Source organism: Manis pentadactyla, chromosome 6, assembly GCF_030020395.1.
Source record: "Manis pentadactyla isolate mManPen7 chromosome 6, mManPen7.hap1, whole genome shotgun sequence".
NCBI lineage: Eukaryota > Metazoa > Chordata > Mammalia > Pholidota > Manidae > Manis > Manis pentadactyla.
In genome coordinates, this window is record NC_080024.1 from 30,729,605 (window position 1) to 30,752,341 (window position 22,737).

Sequence of the window (22,737 nt, forward strand, 5' to 3'; positions counted from 1 at the left end):
CACAGTGCCTACTCCTACCCAAGTTTCAGCCGCAGCTGTGCATACCCATCTGTGCCTCAGTCTCTTGCTCTGTGGGGCACAGATAATAGAAGCCAGCTCCTGGATCTGCGTGGAGAGAGACCACTCATTTAGGAGTTTCTCTCGTCTGCTGCCACTGAGCACGAACAGCAACCCCCCTTCCTGTGTGGGCACTTGCTGGGACAGGTCTGGGAGGTGGTCCCCTCTCCTCCTGGGAGTCTGAGGGGCTTGACAGGACTCTACCCTGGTCTGTGGATGGTTTGTTTGTGTTCTTTATTTAACCTGGTTTCATGTCCTTTTGTTAGCCTACCTGATAGCAATCTGAAATAAAATGGAGAGAAGAAACGTTTGTTGAAGAGTTCAGCAATATAAAAGGCAATAGGAGGAACAAAGAACCAAGCCTGGGTGTAGAGATAGGCACATTTTGAATAACAAATAAGAGTGTCAGTTAGTTGCCATGGCAATGTGAGAACTACAATGAAAACAGCAGCTTAACCGTTCCCTAATGATGAATGGGCACGGCCCTTTGAAACACTGAAGTACAGATCACAGCGACTCCCGTGGAGCTCTGCACCCCGTCTCCCGTGACCACCCCACCTGATACTCCATGTCGTAGCTGGGCAAGATGATCCGCCCATGTTTCCACTCGCTGCCCTGGTCCTCGCGAATGACCCAGAGGAGCTTGCTCTCCTGGCTGGCTTCACGCACCACCTGCAGCGCCACGCGGCCACCTGTGGCTTGGTACTGGAACTCCATGCACACTGGACTCCGGGGCAGGTGCACGGGTGGGCTGATGAGCCGGGCGTACTGGCCCTCTCTCCGGCCATCACTCTGCAGCCGCAAGAAATTCCTGTCATCTGTGGGAAATAAACCCAAACAGAGGTTCCTGGTGAATGCTTGGGAGAGACACCAGTTTGCAGCTGTGTCCCTCCAAGGGAAATCTGGGGCCACAGTTTGGTGTTTTTTGTTCATTCATGTTCCTGTTTTCTAGGCCCAGTTTCCTTTTCTTAAGGCTTCTTTAGAGCCTTGATTCAAATGCTGTGTCCCCTTGAAGCCATTTCTTAAGTCTTTATGTCAAAGTCTTTACCTCCTGCCTATTTCTCTGCCTCACTTTCATTGTGCCTCTTTTACATACGGCACCCGGCGCCGTAGCCTTATTGTGTTGGCTGGTTGTGTTTGTGTTTGTCTTCTTCTCCTAGGATCTAGGAGGCCAGATCTGTGTCTTGTTCATCATTGGCTTGCCCAAAGGGCCAGTGAAGTGTAATGAACTGAATTATAAGGGGGTGAGGTGGCTGCCAAACTAGATGACAGTTCTGGCCAGGTGGTTTATGCTTCAAGCCTTAGCCATCTTGGCTGGGCAATGTCCAGACGGAAGGCATTTAAAACCTTCTGCCTCCCTGGTGCTACTAGATGGTGCCTGGGCTCTACTGACTGTAACTCAGAAGCCCAGCATCAGTTTCAAGCAGAATAGGGGATGGTGGCTGAGTAGGGGTAATCAGGAGGGCCAACACCCTACTCCCTTGCCTGCCCAGACTGGGAAGGCCTGAACTTGGCCTTTCGCAGAGATCCAGGCAAACACAGCTCTAGTACAAATAAGTGCTGTCATCATCACTAATGAAGGCTATGTGTTTAGCAGAGAATATACAGTCGGAAAATTAAGGTTTCACCCATCCAAATGTCTGGAGAACAGGCCTTTTGGCTGACTGGTTTTCAAATACATCAGACACTATGTGGAAGATGGGGCCCCCATTCTCATTTGTGGACCTTATGCCTTGTAGACCCAGGTGTGGGGACCTGCACCTGCAAATCCAGCTCATGTAGGAGCATTCTAGCCCCTGGAACAGAGAACAAGGTGGCAGTTGAGGAGAAGATCTTGCTACTTCCTTTTGGCCCTGAAGCATCTTACACTGCACACTTCTGCAAGACGGCAGGGACCCTTTTGCACCACATTCCCGGCACATCAGACACCTCAGGATCATGTTAATTTGAGATATGTGCACAAAGCCTTCTTACTCGGCAGGGAGTATGAACATCCTAGGCTTGTCAGGGGAGGATATGAGGACTCCAGAGCCCTGAATCAACAGGCTCACTGGTTTGCTGTTGTGACTCCTGCTGGCACCATCTTTCTGGTGAGAGCTGAGCCTGAGACAGTCCTAGTGTCAGTGGCCCAGAAACAGCTCCTTCCTCCTTGCCTCCCCGTCACCTCTCTCCCTTCTCTCTGGCTCCCCTTCAGGTTAGATTTTTCCAGATTATTGCTCCAGAAGCTCCCCCTCCCAGAAGTGGAATTAGACCAGTTTAGGATGCATAGTCGGGGTTCCAGTTTGTGTCTCCTCAACCTCCCAGACCCATGTCCGTCTAATACCCCGTAACATGAGACCTCTCCAAGGCCAAAGTCAGCACAGATAACTTGGCAGTTGTTTATAGCAGAGAATTTTAATAATGGTGATCTGCTGAAGGAGGAGACACTGGTGCCACAACCAGACACTCAGAGATCGTCTAAACCTATGCTTCTCTTATCAGATCTCATTACTCTGCTATTCTAAGTGGTATTTGCATAATGCTTTATGGGTTACAGAACATGTTCGTAAGCATTATTTCATTTAAGCCTTGCTATATACTTGTGCCCTAGGTCTTACTAATCTTACTTTGTACAGGACAAAGAAACTGAGGCTCAGAAAGGTTCTAGTGACTTGTCCAAATAGGCAGGCTAGTAAATAGTAGAGCTGGTCTTGACTATAGGTATTCCCACCCTCACACAGTAGGCTCTTCACTTCAGCTGTGCCCCAGGTACCTCATCCCATGTCTGGGCAGTCAGTCACACTCTATTCAAAGAAAAGTGGCCTCCCCACTGGAGGGCCTTTTTTCCTGTTACCCGTATTTCTTCCCTCCTTTACCATTCCACTCCCACCTCTTTGGCTGGCACATTCCAACATTAATTCCTTTCTTCTCTCAACAACTCAAACCTTTACTGACTGTACCAATGATTTTACCTTGTTTTTTGAAAGGCTTGGAGCTATTTTTCATGCATTTCAGCAGGTAACCACCCACTACCTTGCACTGTAATTGAACTGTTTCATGTGTGCCTTTCTTATCACCCCAGTTTGATTATAAGGCTCTGGGCTTACACATATTAAGGGTTAATACTGCTTCTTCTCCCTGCCCCTAGACAGTGACATACATATGCCACTACTCAAGAAAACTTTGTTTCCATGAATGAATGAATGACAAACACATGGAAGAAGAATCATATGAAGCCACCTATTGGAATCAAGAATGGAGGGAAAATCAGCTAGCCTCTGGGGATCCCTCAGATTCATTTTATTTCTTCACAATTCCCTCCTACCCTCCTGAGCCAACAGCCCTTTTCCAAGGTGAGGTGAGCTAGTAATAACATTGTGACCTGTGGCAGCACCCAGTCCACGCAGCTGCCAGTGAGGAGCCCCCAAAGGCTCCCATGCTCCAGTAATTCCCAAGCCCGTACAGTTTCCACCTCATATATAAAGGAAACCAGATTTCAGAGACTTATTATTCAGCCTTCTTCCTTCACAGTTTCACAAATAAGACCCACTTGCTGCCTGAAAATTGCTTGGCAGAAATACTGTCACTTGTGTGAATTTACATTCTTAAGCGGCCGGGGAATCGTGGCATAATGGTTAGAATTTAGTAAGTAAAATGTGTGGGGGGTGCAGAGAGCTGGGCTGGCTGGTTTTTATCGGGGTCTGCTCTATTTCCCCATTCTGTTGCTAAAACTTCAGGCACAATGAGGCCAAAGGTTTCATAGACCGCCTCTCCTGGGACCCGAGCCGGCCCCCTCCTCTCCCCCTTTCCTTTCCTCTCTTCTCTCTCCCTCACAATAGGATGATAATCACTATGCATGATTTAAAGGACCACTGGAAGGCGGGGAGTTAATGCTGGTGGTGTGCTAAGCACGAGCAGCTGAAGGATCATAATTCAGTGCTGACATCTGAGCTAATCCACTAGTTTGCAGAATCTCAAGACAAGCAGGCCTCTGAATTTCACTTAGTTAAATCATTTGTGCCCCACTTGTCTGTTAAGTGCTATGAGCTTGAGGGAAGAAAGATGATATGTAAATTTAAAGAATTAGCAGTAGACATCAGTCAGAGGGATGCTGAGCTGCAAAACGTCCCTGCCTGTCATTGAAAAAGGCCTGATTAGAACCAGGGCATCATGAAGGAATGGCTCAGACCAGGAACACCCAGGGAGGGGAGAAGAATAGCAGAGACAAGAGAACTGATGTTACCTGAGCACCGACTATGTGCCAGCATCACTGGTGGCTTTGTCTGCCTAAATTTACGTAATCTCTGTGAAATCTAGCCCTGCGAAATAAGTATTGTTTTCTCCATTTTTACCAAAAAGGAAACAGAGTCTCAGAAAATTGAAGTACTGTGTCTGAGACCACAGCTAGAGAGCGATGGACGCAGGATATGAGCCCCGTTACAGGGAGGGAACTTGCCAGAGCATGGCTCTCATCTGGCTAGAATCTTGGCCTAATGCTCCCTAACCTTTTAAAGCCTCAGTCTCCCCAATCTGTAAAATGGCTACGATAACAGCATTCCTGCACAGAGCTGTGAGGAGGAAGAGGCAGTGGGATGAGCCGTGTAAAGTGCTTTGCACAGTAACAGGGACACAGTAAAAGCTGGACGAAAGCTATGATCGCCATTACTACTATCACGATTCACACTGCCTCCTGTGCGTACCTTTTTGGTTTTTTAGAAAGAAGAAACCTCGGAAGACCGATCCAAGACTCAAAGGAAGTGCAGTGTGGCCTGAAGACAGTAAGGATGGTCTCTGGAATAAGGCAGTTCCCAGATCCACCCTCACCCCGGAAACCAGCCGGCTGTTGACCACTTGTTTTTTGTGACAAGATAGATGTAGACAGATAGATAAAACAAGATAGATAAAATCAAACAACCATGACTCTGGAATGAAGGAGGGACCTCAGAGACCATTTAGGTCAGGCCAACCCTGTTACCCAGAACACCTCCCTGGAATGGCTGTCCACCTTTGGCTTCAAGTTCTCGAGAGAGAGAGTTTTCATAGACCACGTAGGCAGTATGTTTCCTGGGTCAGCGCCGTAACTGTCAGGAGCTTCTTACATTCAGTTTTAAGTTTTCCTGTTGTCATTTAGACACATGTCCTCTTTCTGTCGCTGATGGAGCCCAGCCAGCTTCTGACCTCTGAGTTAGAAACATTTTCACTCATGAAGAATGAAGACCCTTAGTCTTCACTTCCTCAGGAAACACAATCTTTGCTCCTTTAAATGTCCACTTCCTAGGCCTTTAGATATGGTGGTAGGTCTCCACTGACCCTTCCCCAAGCTAAGTGCTTCCAGTACTTCTTTCAAGTCATAGCACCCATATATGTGCTATAAGTGAATTCTTCTGGAACATTCCAATTTAGGGCACATGACTCCCAAATGCAGAGGAAGTTTTAAGCATACAGTGTTTGTGGATTCCTTGGTAGAGCAAAGGGTTGGCATGGCATGGGTGGGTTACTTTACTGATTTACTTGGACTTTAAGAAAAAACCCTCTGGATTCTTAAGAGGTTCCCAAACATGACAACTGACCAGCTAAGAATTAGCTTTGCCTGCTGGAGGCTGTCTTCTTGTTCTTGCAGCTGATGGCAGTGATGCTGGCAATGGACAGCTTCCAGCAAAAAGACAATGGAAAGGAAATATGTTCAGTTGCTGACAGAGAATGAAGAAATAATGTCCCAGAGATACAATCCCTCTCCTCCCTGACCTGACATATTTGGGAGACATTTTGCTAGGTCCTTGACTCAAAACATCTGTTGTTGCCCATGATACAAGGAAAACAATCACATGGAAATAAACAACAGGAGTTTAAAAGGGTGAGGAGGAAGTGCAGAGGGACGGGCCATTCAGGCATTTTAACCTGCTGCTGTTTCTAGAAAGGGTCTCCTGACATTTCACCTGGCAATTTATGACTGCATCTGGCTTCAGCCACATTAGTGTCGTGAGAACATGTGACTATGGCTGGCCCAACAGCAATGGAATCAATTGTGTCCACACCTTACCAAACCCCGAAATAAATCACCAGTCTGATCCTCCTGGCTATCGCAAAGCCAAGCACGCCATCTGTCCAACACACTCATCTCCTGGCTAGCGTCTTGCCCTCCTACTAGAACAACCATCTGAAAGAATATTTAGTGCTGCGGGAGATGTAGTCTCTCTGTATAGGTCATGCTTAAAACATGAGTCAGACCCTCAGCTGGCCTCCCAAGGTCAGCCTATCTCTGCTAAGGTCCTCAAATTAACAGCCAGTTAAGGAAACACTGACTTTGGGTGAACTCAGCAGGATGTTCTCAAGGTTTACAATTGACCATTTTGTGAACCTTTGGGATTTCAGGCCCGGTCTTTGCACTAGGCTACTTGGAGCTATTTTTTGTATGTCAGTTTTCATGAAAGTTTATAATTGAACCAGTCTTGTTATCATTCTGCCCCTTCATTATCAATCCACACACTGCTGGGGGACCCAACCCATCATGAATTTCAGAAGAAAGGAATAATAGCTTCTCTCTGCTGCCGCCTTTTCCACAACGTCAGAAATGTTTTCCTTCCTACTTTCCTTCTGTGCTTCCCTTCTCCAGCTGAAGTTATTCCTTGGATATTGGTTTCTTTTAAGTCAGGCTATGCCTGGACTTTCATCCGCTATCATGATCTAAGCCTGACAAATCCCTGGCTCGTATTTGCAGTGGCTGCTCCCCACCAGGCCACGGTGACTTCTTTCTGAAGGCAATTCATGCTAATGCCAACTCACTGTCTGGATTGTATGTCACCAATGGTCCCACTGTGGGAAAGGTCTTCTGAGTTCAGAGAGTTGTTTTTTATTTCACAGAATCATTGCTAGTTCACCATCCAAAATCAAGCCCAGCATATGCAAGTTCACTCCTTGATTATTTGATTTTTTTGCAACCATCTACCCACCATATCCACCCATACTTAATCTTCCCATGTGTGTGAAACGCATGTAGTAAATCACAGTTCTGGCTGTCCACTCTCATAGAGTTTATTCAGTGGCCCATCAAAACAGCCCCATGAGAAATCACAAGTCTACCACTTCCACTTGATGGAACAGCCACCGCTGTAAGGTCTGAATACTTCAGAGCATTGTATTCTTGGCTTACTCTCACCTGGGCATGTCTTGGAGCCCAGAGTTGGTGCTGGTCTCTCCATCTAATTAACATAAATGCTAGGCAGCTGTATCCTTTCATTATTACAAAGGGGTTTTGCCAGTTTTCTTTATATCCCTTCTGTGATTTGAAGGTACTGAAATGAAGTAACACTGTAACCACACTTCATGAGGCCAACAAATCCATACATGAGCACACGTATAGGGTGCTTAAGTACACACTTGAGGATTCTGAAGCTGACCTGGCATAATACCCTTTATCTCTTAGTTTTCTGGTCTCATTCCTGACAATAACAATACAAAAGCAATTATTATTATTACTATTATTTGTAAGACTTAATATGTACTTTTTTTGAAAGAATGAAATCGTTCCTACATTACCTAATGCTATGTAACCTGTTTACTATGTCACTCACTGAGGTAGAATGACACAGTGACAAATATACCAGCCACTGGACACTCCCACCAAGGGATCAGAGAAGAGGCACATCCCCCAAATGATCTGCTCTTGGTTTACAACAATCCCAGGGGCACCAGCATCATGAACGGCCACAGAGGTCATGCCCACACAAATGCTGAAAGGTGCTACAGCGGCGCCGACAGGCCAACATCCCGTGATGATAGGCATGGTCTCTCTCTGTGCCATCCAAGACAGTGTGGCTACCGAGCCCTGGCAATATGGCTAATGTGATGGAGGAAATGTTATCTGTATTTAACATGAATTAATTAAGATAAAGTAGCCACATGTGGCTAGTGGCTACCATATTAAACATACAGCTCTAGATACATGGCTTACGATTATCATTTCAAGGAATTTTTGCTTTGCTCCTTAAAGACCTGAATCTGTTCTTCCTCAGAACTCTGTTTATGATCAATATGCTAGAGAACGTCTGTAGAGAACACGGTGGCTCCCAGCAGAGGAAACACCTTTTATGTCACTGTAGCCACAGAGAAAAGGCAAAGGAGCTTCTCAGAGAGCATGAGACTGGCTCCTCTGCAACCACCAGGGGTCACTGAATTCGGGACAACGTCCCCAGGGGCTGCTCTGAACACACTCCAGGCTTCTAAGCCATAAGCAAAGAGCTAAAAAAAGAAATTTTGAGTGGCTTGAAAGACTGTCTTGAAAACAAAAACAGTGGAATGAAACCAGTGGGTGTCTTGTCAGCCTTAAGCAACCATTACCACTAGCCAAAAAAACAGAACTAATTGCTTACTTAAAAGGAAAAAAAAAGACAAAACACAACATGAGAAAAGAAGTAAATCAGAAAGCATCTGAGGAATGTGAGTAGTTTCCACAGACACCTGGAATCAAACAGCCCGTGTATGCTGTTTCAACATAGCGATTTCCCTTTGCCTCTCCTTCCTTCTCCTCTGCGCCTACCGCCTCTGCACTTGATGGCGACACCTCCTTTCTTAAATGTAATTACCTTTGTTTACCTATTGTATGGGGGGGTGGGAATGGGGCACGCTTCTCTTAAAGAGCAGTGAGTGTCCTCTTTGTGGAGCGGCGCGCTATGGGTGACACGGCGGCTTCCAGGTTTGGCTCTGGAGGTCCGGTGGCTCTGAACCCAGCAGCAGTCGCCCTGCCCCTAACCAAGCACAGCTGTTTCCTTTCTCCCCTCGGGGCCCCATTTTTTTTTGAAGAAGAAAGGACCACCCTGAACAGAAAAGGCTTTCTATCCTTTCCTGCTAAAAGCCTGGGATCCAGTGAGGAGAAGAAAAATGGGAAATACAGCAAATATTTTTTAAAATTATCAGAGGATGGAGGGAAGTGCTCAGAAAACAGTATTATGATTCTGTTGTCTGGAGGTGGGTTATAAGTGCCATTTTTACCAAACTTCAGGGATTCCTCTGATAGAGGAAAACAATCATTTTTCCTCCTCAATATCTTAAGGCAGAAACAACTTTATATCTAGCATTTCCTTATGACCCTAATTTTCTTTCTGTCCCCAGCCAGCCAGCCCAAGGTTGGAATTCTGCCCACTTTGCGAGCTTGCTCTGAAAAGCCTTCCCAAACCACAGGGTGTAATGAATCAACTGGAATGAGGACAAGGACTAGAATTCCTAACCAGTAGCCAGGGTTGATGGACAGGGCACTCAGGTGAGGGTGAGGGCTGGACGGGGTGGAGGCAGAGGTGACCGGGCAAAGCAGCAGAGGTCAAGGCAAGGGTCAAACAGCAAATAACTTAAGTTCTCCCAGAATTGTCACTTGCTAATTGGTGGCCTTATAGCGGGACAGGGCAGGCCTCGGCATTCTCAGAGAAAGTCTGCTCAGAAGCGTGCAAGAGGAGGCTGAATTATTAGAAGGCACCTGCAGATGGAACTGAATGAGAGCCAGGAAATCTCCCCATGCTGTACCATCTACATCGCCTTATTCAAAGTACCTCTGCCAAGCTGCCCCCTTTTATATACACACCCACCCACACCCATGCATATAAACTACAAACACACTCAAACAAATATACAGACATGCACATAGACACACACACAGATTCCCATACAAAACACATGCACATAAACACACACACATGTACACATTTACAAACCCACATCGACACATAAAAACACGTAACATACGCACAAAAAACACGAACACTTTGAGAAAGAAACACATACATACACACATAGCCCACAAACACACACACATTAACACTAAGTATACACATCCATACACATACGCCACGAATCTTCATGTGGGGAAGGTTTGTGCAGGTGGGGAAAAACAACCAATTAATTGGGCCAAGTCTCAAAGGAGAGGAAATGAAATGAAAAATCCAGGCTGGGTTATAAAAATAAGTATTTTTTTCCAACATGCAGGAGGCTCATTATATTAATTAAACATTATTGCAGTGAACAAGAGTGGGGAGGGTGATTAAGGCTGGGGCGAGGGTAAGTGGTCTCTCCTGTTGCCCGAGGCCGTGGTGATCTTGAGATATTAATCTCTCTGAGCACTCAAATTCTGAAGAGATAAACACTTGAAATATGAAAATGTTTTTCTCCAGAGCAGACGCTGTGACCCTCCAGGAAACCAAGTGTCAGGAGGCTGGCCTGCACTGCTTTCTTAGCGTCTGTCCACTGCCACCCCTTGCGGAGTAGAGACAGGGCCAGCCCTGGGGGCAAGGGGCAGCAGAATAGCTCTGGGGCACCCTGCAGAAAGGGGGGGTCCTCTCCCCCTTTTATTTTCTAGTCATTTGATCTACTAATTTCCAGAATTAACTCCTTTCCTCTTAAGTGCATATGGGGGCCTAAGGTCCAGGCCAGGGGTGTAGGAAAATTGAAAGCTAATGCACAGTGTGCTGGAGCCAGTGGGTACTGGCTTGTGATAGCCAACTGTTTGATTTTCTGGAATTTGGCAAGTCAGTTGTTAAAGGCAATCATTATTGAAAATTAAATTACATAAAGCTACAATTAAATCAGTTTTATTAAAAACTGAAGGTCATAAATTCTCAAAACGCAACACTACTCATGATTTTAATGTATTTTACCAGGATCTAGGCCCATGAAGGTACTTAAACGTATTGTATCTGTATGATGGAAAAAGACTATACAAAGCTGTTACTGTACTTCTCAACTCCACCTCTGATGAGGTCATGTTGGTAGCCTGAATTCAACCAGAGTAGGAGTATTTACACCACTGAAAGAGGCAAACATGACAAAACAAGCTTTTTTCTTTTTAAATCCCTGGAGAACTGGCGTTAAACATTTGCCAGAACACAAATGTAAAAGCAGCCAGCAGTGGAGACAGCAGATAGCCCTTGCCTCTACCAGGTTTGGAGTTCAAGGCAACTGCTCCCCTATCAATAGTGCCAGGAGAGGCTTCTGAAATCTGGCTTTCTCAAACCAAAAGGGTAGCTTGACATTATTTCAAGGACTGACTGCAACACTCTTCCAGAGGCTAAGGGCCAGGCAGCTCTACTGGACACCCATGGGTGTGGCTGTATTTCGGGCCCCCCAGCTTGGTTTGCTACAGCAGTGATGACAGCCTGGGAGAAGTATCAGTCAGATTTGAGGGCAGTGGTTTCCTAGTGAGCCATTTAGGAACAATAATACCCAGCTTGGAGTTGACAAAAGGCCTTGTGAGGCTGGCAGGGAGAGCTGGCTTCGAGAACAAGGGGGCATTGGCTCATCTCATCTCCTAGGACCTCCCAATTGCTCCTTCTTTCATTAATTTTGGCCTCTCTTGCTCCTTCCCAGCTTCCAGGCTGTACTGTCAGCACAAGAGAGGGCTGGGAACCACCAATCCGCTCTTCTGCAGGATGACGTCGTGAGCAAAGACTCTGGTGGTTTGTGGGCAAAGAGCAGAGGATTGCCCTGTGGTGCGAAGTTATGAAGCTTGTCAGGGGATCTGGAGCTGAAGAACACGCGACAGGCCAGCCTTAACTCTTTCATACCTTCACCCATAGCTGGCTTACCTGGAAATGTCTGGTGGTCTGGGGTGGAGCTGCTGGTCCAGGTGCTCCTGAGCCACTTGGCATGGTCATACATCCAACCGCAGGGCTCCTCAGGGAAATCAAAGTTGCAGTTGAATCCTGAAGGGAGCTGCAAATCTTTGTCTAAAAGAGAAAAAAAGTAACTCAAAGGAAGGCAAGTGAAATGGGTTCGGAGAACAGCCACAGTAGTGCTATTTAAATGGCTGGCAAGGCCTAAGTGGAGAGCAGAGAAAGAAGTGGCTCCCTTTGCTTATTCATTTAACTCATCTTGGCGATTGTTGGCTTTCGGGTCAGCCTTTGGTCTCATCCTTCCCAGGCATGAAAGCCAAGTCTGCCAGTGGTTCCCATAGTAAGCAATTATAAATGAGGCCACCAAATGGCTTCAGACTCTAATCAGCCTCATCTGTCCACCTTGGAGAGCAGACAAATGTGAAAATCACTGTTCCCTAAATGCCCAAGAAGAATGTCTCCCCAGTGCCTCCGTGGAAGGCTGGTTCCTGCCAACCTGGCTCTCAGAAGTGGTGGGGCAGCCCATTAGCATCAGAGAGGCTGAGATGCCAGGGAGGGGCTGGCCAGGGAGGGGAAAGTGACCTCCAAAACAAGGAAGGCTTGTCTGCTGCCCTTTACCTCCCGTGATAGGTCTTGTTTCAGAAGGCAGGATCCATTAGGCATCCCTGTGGGGAGGCACTGCCAGGTGGGCGGTTTGGTGAGCTAGGACAAAATAAGGGGGCCAAAATAAATTAATAAGGGGGCCAGACCAGCCAGCCTCCCAGCTCAGTGCTGAGGGGGAGGAAAAATAATTTCACATGGCACTGAGTGCCTGAAGGCCAGGACCCCGGGGCAGTTGTGAGCGCTTTCCTCGTGGACATCTCAGAAGTGCTCATGCAATTGCCCCGTCTGCTCAGGGCTCATCAGCCTCAGACTGAACCCAAAGAGTTTCTTCTGAGGCTCCCCTCAGTGCTCAAACTCCAGTATGAGTTGATAAAACTCCAGTATACATGGGGGTGGGGGGTGGAGGTGGGGAAAGAGAGGAAATGGGATCCCACATCTGGACGCTTGCCAACCGTGGCTGAGGAGACAGCGGAAAAGGGCTGGCTAAAGCTGGTAGCGGGGAGGAAGTGGGGTCTTTGGCCTTCTCACTTCCCTTCTCAGGGTTCCCAGAGAGGAATTTCCGTGGGGAAGGCCTAGGATGCAGGCTGGCAAGTCTAAAGGGAATAGCACACTGGTGGAAACAAATTGCTCACACCACAGGGGTGCAGAGGGCTCGCCTCGGAGGGGAAGGGCACTTCTGGCCTCCAGGCAGATTGTCGCCAGGTCCTGTTTGTGCCTCCACTTCTCTCCCAAGGGGGAATATTTAATGTTTGGCCACCCTTGGCCAAAGACAGCTTGAGTCAAGAATAAACACATGGATTCTATTACCAAAGCATCAACCTGTGGCTTGGAAAAGTCAGCCTTTAGCCCTTGCCATCCCCTTCTCCTGACAATTTCTGAATTTCTATTTTTCCATTCAAAAATATGAAGTAATTCAATATAACATAATTCTTCTCTAATGTTGACATGCATATTGTATCTCAGGAACCAAATTCCAAAAAGAGATCTTTTGCAAAAAAAGGGAATGGAGGAACCACTGAAGAAATCTCAAATGACACAAACTACCATAAACAGGAAAAATTACACTGAACTTCTGAAAGTCTGCAGCAGAATCCTTCACCTTTCCTTTGGATTGCCATTCAAACAGAGCCCCTCAACCAGCCCTTCCCAAGCTGACTCTGCTAAGTCAATACCATATATTAACTCCTATGCGTTCCACATTTGACTCTCAAACTATCTTAAACATGTCTTGGAAGATTCCCCAAGTCTCTTTCTACTCTTCATAAAAGAAAAACAAGTTCATTAAAATGTCAGAATTCTGTATTCAACTAACCCTGACCGATAGTGTCCCCACCCCCTACAATATACAAAAGCACATTCCTAAAAGCATATGCATTAAATTATCATTTTTCAGTCACACAACTCGAGCATTTATTTTTGGCTTCCCTCCCATTTTCCTTTGTAGCCATTTTTTGGAGCTATCCCGTCCATACGCAACGCTCCTCATGCTGTGTAGTGGCTATGTGCAGGGTCCACGGAATTCGCCCTCTACCTACAGAGTCAGCACTCTATCTTTTTTTGTCTCCATCACTTCCCAAATCTCTTCACCAATCTTCCCTCATTTTGTTTAACGCATGCTTAAAAACAATCAGCAATTTACTGTAAACAGAGGTTGTCAAGCATTAAATTCTAGCCAAAAATGCCAGGTGTTCCAAAATTCATGGTTTGTTCAGGTTCTCTCCTCATACTCATAACCTTAGCAGTGTGATTTAAAATGTGATGTGCTCTGGGCTCTGCCAATTATTTTTATTTAATCTGGATACATTTAGGAGATGAAAGGAAAGGACTAGATTTCCCATGCTCAGATTGATCAGAAATGAGGAAGCTGTGAGGTTGAAGGAATGGTTGGGGTACTTTTGCATATTTCTGCCTTTGTCACCAACCTGCACACGCCTCATGGAGGATGGGATGCTCTGTCTTATGCAGTCATGATTATTACACTTTCTCAGTCAGGGGTGGTGAAAGACACAGAGAAAGGCAGTTAAGGAATGGTTAACTGCCTAGCTAATGTGATTATTGCACCCCACCCAGATGACCACCGCATCTTCATCTGACTGTATTGTGGAGACACAGCTTAGTAGGAAAAATGATCACAGCTGTGGATTCTAAGATGTGAAATGAGGGGTGGAAAAGGAGACTTCTCAAAGGAGGAGTCCTCTGTGGATGGACCCAACTCAGCTGATGACCAGTGGGTGAGAACCCATAGAGATACATGGGTTGTTCCAATATCTGAATTCTTCTGGATTGGTGGTAAATGCCATGATGGCTCTAAGCCCCTGACTACCTACACCTCCCTGACCTCTGACCTGGTGACCCCCAGGTCCCTATCCAGTCCCCACTCTAACTGGTCAGCCCCGTGCCATCCTAGGTGAAATACAACTCTGATTCCAATCCTCACCATCCTCAAAGCTGCAGTTCTCCTCACACTCTGTGGCTTCCTCGTCGATGGGATATGGGGTGGTGGTCTCTTCGCTCTTCACAGTGGGTCCCAGCGTCTCTGCCGTGGGCTTTGAGTCTGCATAAGGCAAAGGAAGGGAAGTGAAGGCTGCGTGCAGTAGCCTGCATGGAAATCCAGCAGGAGAAAGATGCTCCAAACTAAGTTTCCTCTCTAAACATGTGCTTTTAGTGTAGGAAGAAGGAAGGAAACAAAGAAGGGCACATGCACAAACCCCTGAAGTCAGCTCTGTGTGCTGCCAGCGGTGTCAGGGGCATAGCTTGAGTTGAACGAGAATAGTCCCAAGCTGCAGAAACAGCCTTGACAGAGGCACTGATACAAACCCACTTTCTTTACAGCTCAGCAGAGGCCCCAGGTCAGCACAAAGGTGAGACAGTAATGACCGTGGGTGATGAGCGTAGGCAGGGCTCAGCCGTGCTCTAGGTATTCTGTCTAAGACATGGGCAAGGCACATGCACAAAATGAAGGACGCCCATCCAAAGGGTTTGAAAGCACCTCGGGGCTTAAGGAAGAGGGCTTCCATTCCTTGCTGACATGCCTTCCCAGCTCATCCCTGCTTTCACATGGAATGGACTTTCTCTTGTCAGCCTTCTCTGAGTCAGGCAGAACTTTTTGAATCAAAGCTAACCTGACCTAGGGGACCCACCTATGAGGAGATCATCAGCACAACTGAAGAAGCCATAAGCAAAGCCAGACACCTAGGCAGGTGTGACCCCAGACACTGTTCATGTTTGCACAAAACTGGATGGAAAGGAATGTGAATTCAATGACTCCACTTGGTGGAAGTAATTTGGGGCTGTACCTTTACATCAGGGTGAGGCAGATTCATATGCTTCCTGGACGCAAACAGCTACTGTGAGTGAGGATGACTGACTGGAGGTGGGGAGAGTAAAGAGCGGGTGAGAAGGTGACAGAGGGGACCCTGCATGCCTGATTTAAAGGAAGCCACCATGACTGGCTCCAGCAGATTGATGCCTGAGGGAAGGTGGCCCAGTGTGGACATACCTTGCAAAAAAAATTTTTTTTCCCCACATGAAGCCAAAAATCCCCATGGAAAATCTCTAGACTTGTCAATGTTGGCAACTTACTCAAAATATCATAACAAGTAGCATGCAACAAAACCTGGCTGAGCCAAGCCTGGCTGCAGGCAGTCAATTCTGACCTTGGCTCTAGGTGAGTCATTCACCCATCCATTTACTTATTTATTTGTCATGCCAGTCATTCATTCCACAACCATTTATCAAATGAATGAAACTATGAGTGAGGAGGCCCTGTGTGGGGCAAGAGGGTGTTCTGGTAACTGGAGTTCACGTCCACATGCAATAGGGTGAGGTCTTTATCCCAGAGCCACCCTCCAACGAGACTTCCCAAATAAGCCGGTGCATTGTTCCTCCCGTTTCTTTACATGTTCCTCTGCACTATTGTACATGATTAGGCACCTCTGTCAGGCACCCTTCAGGATACCATTTAATAAAGCCAGTTGCTGAAGGAAATTGCTAAATACACTGAATAGCTTTTTCACGGCCGACTTCCCATCTTTCTACTATTAAATGCTACGCATATAACCTTTCATACTTCCCTTTGCCGTGTCTGCCTCTTGCTCATGGTAAATAACCTCAAAGCATCCTAATTTGTAAGTTCAAATTTGTCACTGTGTCCTAGACTCTCCAACTCGGTTGTAAAGCACACTACGGGCAGCACGGCAAGAAGCACTCATTGGAAACAGAAACAAGCTAGCAGGTGAAGAGCTCTGTTGAATTATTTTGCTGCAGCAGCCCAACCCAGCCTATTATTTTTCCTGTTATCCTTTTGGGGTAGGAATGAAGAAGCGAACCAAGGATGAGTCACAGAAATGAATGGAAATTAAGAGAAAAAAGCCACATGGCCACCGAGAGCACTGGAAGTATTAGGTAGCAAAATGGGTGAGCTGGTTAGTGGAGACAATATTAAATCCAGGGACACAGGGGGCCAGTGAGGCAATGATAGGGCAGGGTGCACGCAAGAAAGCGAAGAAACAGCAGCAGGCCTCTGTGTCCACTGTGTTTGTGCTGGGCTCTCAAAGGTAACTGCCCATCCAGCTGCTGCACTGTGCCACGATTGGAACCAGATGTCAGAGACTTCAAAGGGAAGGAGGCTGGGTGGAGGGTCACAAGCCTCATCTCTGCTTTTCTGAGGAATGGCCAGGCAGGACTTCGAAATGAGAAACCTGTTGCTGACCATCACTGGTGTGATGTGGGCCAGGTGGGGGTGGGGAAAGCAGTAAGTGGAAAAAGCCATCAGCAACCGTCTAGGCAGTCATAAAGCAGGGCAGCCTGGGTGGAGCGTGGCACGGTGGGGAGGGGAGGAGGGACGTATGAGTCAGCCCGCAGCTAGCTGGGCCATCTCTGGCAAGGGGCTTCCTCTCTTTGGGACTCAGTTTCCCACCTGTGAAAGAGCCACTGGCCTGGATCTGTGATTTAAAAAAACAACAACTGTACATCACTCTCATTAGTAGGTTGTGGAATCATTTAAAGGGTCATGACAAGCAGTTTAAAAATGTGGGCTTTACTATTTCAGTGTCTCCTGTGGTAAGGATTGGCAATGCTTTGGGAACTTTTTACTTCAGTTACATGTACTTATTACAGGTTTATTAGGTCCTGGCAGCAGTTGAAGTGCTTTAGATCCATTATTTTACTGAATCCTCACAACAATCCTAGGGCGGTGTACATATGTTATTATTATCCCCATTTTTTAGCTAAGATAACTGAGATGCTGAGAAGCTAACTATCTTGTCTAAGATTATAAAGCCAGGGATTGGCAGAGGCAGGACTTAGACTTGGCAATCTGTGCCCAGAATCCAGGGACGTAATGATACACTATACTCCATATGCACATGTGTGTGGGATGTGTGTTTGTGTGTGGAGAGAGAGCTTGTAAGTCAAGTGGACTGTAATGTAAATTTATTTTAAATTGTGGATCATAGTCAGAAATGTTTGAAAGCCACTGGCTCAGAAGCTCCTGGTTCCCCTGTAGTCTAACCCTCTGATTCTGCGGAGGCCGTAAATGAAGCCAGCTTATGTCACTGTTGGAGGGGGAGTTTTCAGCACCTGCAAGAGGACAGGTGATGCATGTTCAGTAGGCTGGGGAAACTTGGCCTTACCCTTCGTAATGGGGAATAAAATGTCTTCTCACTAAATGGGGCTGCCTTCAATCCAAGGTGAGAGAGGCTAATTTGGGCCCAATTCCCAGCCAGTGTGCCCCAACGGGGCTCCTCCTCTGCATGGTCGTAGGCAGCACTTTTCTCCCTGGGAGCCCAAAGCACTTCTCTGACATGCCCTTATTAATCCTTCACGATACCCTGCTGGGTGATCTGCTGACAGGTAGGGCACAGACAGGAAAATGGAGATACCTGGGGCCCTGGTGGAGAGGGGCAGGGCAGCTCAGCTGCCTGCTGCTGCTGCTGGCACTGGTATCAACGGCTCCCTGAGCTCCTCTTGGCAGGCGGGAGCAGGCTCCGGGGGAGATGCAGTGCCAGCTCTGCTGAGGGAGGTGCCCGGAGGAAAGGTGGGGCCTGACTCAGAAGGAAAAGGCACTTCCAGGAAACAAGGAGGGTGGGCATGCTCAGCGGGCCTCACCCTCACTAGGGAGAGTTGGAGGTGCTCCCCTGGGCCTGAGCCACCTGGCAGGGGCAGGAATGGGCAAGACTCCTGCCGCATACTCCTGTTCTCATCAGCTCCCCCGCAACAGGGTCCCTCCTGAGCAAATAAATGCCTTTTACAGATGTGGCTTCGAAATGAAAATGAAGTCTCTTAGCCACTGACATCTGGAGGCCAGATTCAGGCATAAACCGATTACTTTATTATCATGAGGGGTTTTTTTCTTCCCTAAATCAACAGCCACAGCCTTCTGGCCTGAAGAGTCAGGGTCTAATTGAATTTGGATGGGTGGTGTGTGGTTGTGATTTGTTTTTGAGAGACTCGGATTGGAGAACTGAAATGATCCTTTAAAGAAGACAAGCACATCCTTTGAGAAACTGTCCCAAGTGCAGAGGCTGTAGTGCCCCGGTTTAGGGCAGTACCTGGCAGGGCCAGAGCAGGCAGGGGTCACAGGGTTGTGAGCCAACAGGGTCCCACCAGGGATGGCTGTCCCCATTCACGTCACGGTCTGACGTCCTCCCAGGGTATCCCAGGAAGCCAGGGTCACAAGACCATGTGAGGGAGACCCAGAGGGCAAAGCAGAGCCTTACCTGTCCAGTCACAGCCCAGCACCTCCAGCCGCATCCCAATCCCGGCTGGAGACCACCTCTCAGGATACACGCGCACGTACTGCGCTGGCACGGGGTCGAACCTTCGGATGTCAGGGGTGTCATAGTGCATGTTCCCTTCAAACAGCTGCAAGGGAGACAGGCCGCTCAGCCCTCCTTGGGGGGACTCTTCACTCTTCCCCTCCTTTCCCTTCCCTCACCCTTCCCCTCCCTGCCCCTCACACCCAACCAGAGGGCAGCTTCTGAGCTGGCTCATGGTCCCTGGACCTTATGATCCGTGGGAGCTCTATTCTCAGAATGAGGCTTTTATTTATAGGGTTCTAGCAACCTGAAAATAGGGAGCAGATGAAAGTGGCAATTGCCGGTTCTGTCTTCTGTCCTGGGACTGAAGCTGAGCATTCGGAAGAATTAGGCCCTGAGCGAGTCTTCAGTTGGACTTGGCTGGAGAGAAGAGAAGGGGGTGAGGCTACCTTGCCTCTTCTGCAGTTCTCAGCTGCTTAGAAAAAGAAGTCTTTTCTAAAGCTTGAAAGTCTAGTTTAGAAAGTGCCAGTGGACTGATAGATCCCAGTTCACTGAGAGGGTGAAGGGAAACTGGCCATCTTCTCTAGGAAGCTAATGACAATGTTCTCTCATTACACATTGACAGTCTGAGACTGTGTGGCCCAAACATTTGTTCAGCAGAGGCAATTCCCTTGAAAGAAACCTCACCTGGAGCCCCAACACACTGATGACAGTGGGCCTGCTCTGCTCGAAGCCAGGTGGGGGACCCAACCTGGGGCACACCTGGACACCACTGGTTTAGGGGAATGTTGATGTGGAGGTGGGCCATGGGCCGCGGCTGACTGGCATCTAGGAATGCCACAGGGTCACCTCATTTTGCAGGATGACAATTCCATAAGGTGGGCCCTGTCATGGGGAGGGCCGGCCCTGCTCCTGGCTAAGATCATCTCCTCTCCCAGGCCCCCAGAATGGTCAGGAAGAGCCAGGGTCAGCTCTCCCCAGGGAAGTCTGTGGTCCTACTTCTGCTCCATCCTCTGAGGTTCCAGTTACCAAGTCCCAAGCCTTTCCCAACCTCTGGAACTGTGGGCTGGGTGTTTATACAGCATTGCAAAACCTCTAGCCCAGCCCTTGTAGCTGCATTAAAATGAAAACATTTGCTTAGCAAAGGGGACTAAACAGACACGAGTAACACACCCTTCCTTGTCAGGGGCCCTGCTCTTCTGAGGAAAATGAGGCATAACTTAGCAATGAGGATCAGAAGGCCTGGCTACCCAGGAGAGGGACAGAGGCATGATGTCCTCCCTTCCTGGGCCTCCTCTGTGCCTGTATGGAGGGCTGACCTTCACTTGTCTGACAGCAGGAGGGGGTGGGCTACACTGGCCTGCACTTCTGGCCTGGAGTAAGTTTATCTCGCCTCTTCGCAGCCTCAGTATGAGAGGCAAGAAAGATCTTGAACAGTCAAAACTAGGAAAATACAAAAAAGTTCAGCAACGTTCAAAAAAACACAGTTGTTTTTGGAAGTAATTCCCTAGTTTCTATAGTTTAGCCTCCAAAAACCACATCCTCTTTGGAAATCTGGCTAGTTCCAAGGAAACTTTATCTGAAAGCGGGTAGAAAGGGTGTCGGACTTTATGGAAAGGCGGTGTTGAGTAGTGGCTAGGCATTTGGGCTCTGGAGTCAGGCTGAGTCTGAATTATGGCTCTACCACAAGTACACTGCGTGACCCTGGGCATGACCTCAAACATCAGTTTTGTCATCTCTAAAATGGGGTAACAAAAGGATCTACCTCCTAGAAATGTTGTGAGGATTAAACTTAGGCATTCAGCAGAGTGCCTGGCACAAAGTAATCTTGCAATTAATATTTGTTTTATTGAATTGTAGGGGTTTGGTCATGATGGTCTAAGTGGGAAATCAGCACTTCCAACCTAAATTCCCTGCTTGGGGTAAGGTTAGGGGGTCCACCAGGAACCACTTACCTTTGGCTGCTGGGTCCTGGGGTCCAGGATATGCTCCCAGTCCTTGCCGTTTAGGCTGTAGGAGACTTTGAACTTGCGCACAAATGCTCTGGCTTCCACGGCAGTGATGCTGTCTCCTCCTCGGGCCCCTTGGATGATGACGCCTTTCACCATCTTGGGTGCTCCCAGGTCCACCTGAAGCCACTCCTCACCTGGCTGGGCCTGAGGGATCCGGGGAAACCAGCCTGAGCGGCTGCTGACCAGGCGGGCGGCACTGGGGCCCCAGAGATACTCCCGGGTGGAGGAGGCCGAGATCTGAGAGTCAGCGATGAGGCCTGAGAGCATCCCCAGCATGTTGGAGCAGGGGGCATCTGCGGAGCAGGGAGGAAGACAACAGGTCATGGATCTTGGCTGGCCCTTGCTAACCCAACACCACCTTTTATTAGCAGGGAGCTGTAAAAGAACCCAGCTATCAAACACTTTAAGTTTGCACTGATGTCTCTGCATTTCAAGGTAGCAGAGCACTTTGGTTCAGAGCTCAGACTGGGAGCCAGACTGCTAGGGTTCATGTTTGCTTTTTTGCTTCCTAGCTGTATGACTTTGGGCAAACGAGTGAATTGCTTTATACCTCAGTTTCCCCAGATCTAAAGGAGAGCTAAGAGCAGTACTTCCCTCTCGGGGGTTGTTTGGAGGATTTCACTAGTTACTATATAAAAACTCACAGTGCCCGGAACACCCAAGCACCTCACACTGTTAGCCAAGGGCTCTCATGTCCTTCGTGACACCAGGCCCCACTGGCCCTCGCAGGGGTGGGGCACTCAGGGGAGCTCAGCTGACCATTGAATTGGTTCCTGGGTGATTGTTTCCCAGCTGGGTGGAAACTAACCTGGAGTCAGGTTCTTACTCCCACATGTGTTATTATAGCTCTTTGGTGCCTTGGGTCCTTCCCACATGCTGTTCCCACTACCTAAAATGCTCTTCCCCTCGGTCATCATCAGACTAACCTTTGCTTACTCCCAAGTGTCATATCCAAACTTAAAACCAAGTGTCAGTTAGGTCCCCCTAGTCACTCCTTCTCAGAGCACCCTGTCCTCTTCCTTCATATCTGCATCTTAGTTTATGATTATCCATTACTTGCATTTATTATCTATCCTGCCCAAAGGTCTAGAAGTTCCATGATGCCAGAGATCCCACCTCCTTGTTCACTTCTCTTGTTCACTTCCAACTCCCAATGTGGGGCCTGGTACATAGCAGGCCTTCTGTAAGTATTTGTGGAGCAAATGAATGAGTGGAGTATGCAGGAATAAATGGTACCCAGCAAGGCAGGGTCTGTAGTCAGTGTGTATTACATACTTGTAAACTGAGTTATAGATAAATGCAAGCCTTCTGGGAAAGTCACATGCAATGAGGCTGTCTGCAGATGGCTAAGGAGAGAGCAGAGCCAGGGACACAATCAGCTCCCCACCTCACCTGTGACCCGGCAGCCAAAGAGCTCCAGCCGTAGGGCAATGCCTGAGTGCCAAGTCTGCGGGCGGACCCTGACAAACCTCGTCAGCAGGGGCGTGTGGAGCTTGTTCAGAACCACCTCAGTAGCGTCATTGTTGGCTTGGAATACCTGCAATATAAGATGCAAAACCATGTGGTTAAAATCCACTTAGCAGTCTTCGAAGGGGGTGGGAAAGAGCTGTTGAATTTGTTGCCCCAGGCTTAAAAATAATCAGTGGACTTGTTGTTGGGCACTTTTTTAGAAGCACCATGAAAAAAATTTTAATTTCTCATACTGCTCCACCTTGAAAACAATAAATGGTCTTC

General features: G+C 47.8%; 1 protein-coding gene across 10 annotated transcripts in view; it reads right to left on the minus strand.

The window, feature by feature from the left end:
- NRP2 (neuropilin 2) overlaps nt 1–22,737 on the minus strand; it is a 115,500-nt gene that overhangs the window by 36,452 nt on the left and 56,311 nt on the right. For all 10 annotated transcript variants that reach the window (XM_036928125.2, XM_036928124.2, XM_036928121.2 and 7 more), the window contains exons 8-13: nt 22,396–22,540; nt 20,947–21,296; nt 18,953–19,097; nt 14,671–14,787; nt 11,604–11,744; nt 616–875 (exon numbers count right to left, since the gene is read on the minus strand). In XM_036928125.2, coding sequence (XP_036784020.1) covers nt 616–875; nt 11,604–11,744; nt 14,671–14,787; nt 18,953–19,097; nt 20,947–21,296; nt 22,396–22,540 — 1,158 coding nt within the window. The remainder of the gene's footprint in view (nt 1–615; nt 876–11,603; nt 11,745–14,670; nt 14,788–18,952; nt 19,098–20,946; nt 21,297–22,395; nt 22,541–22,737) is intronic.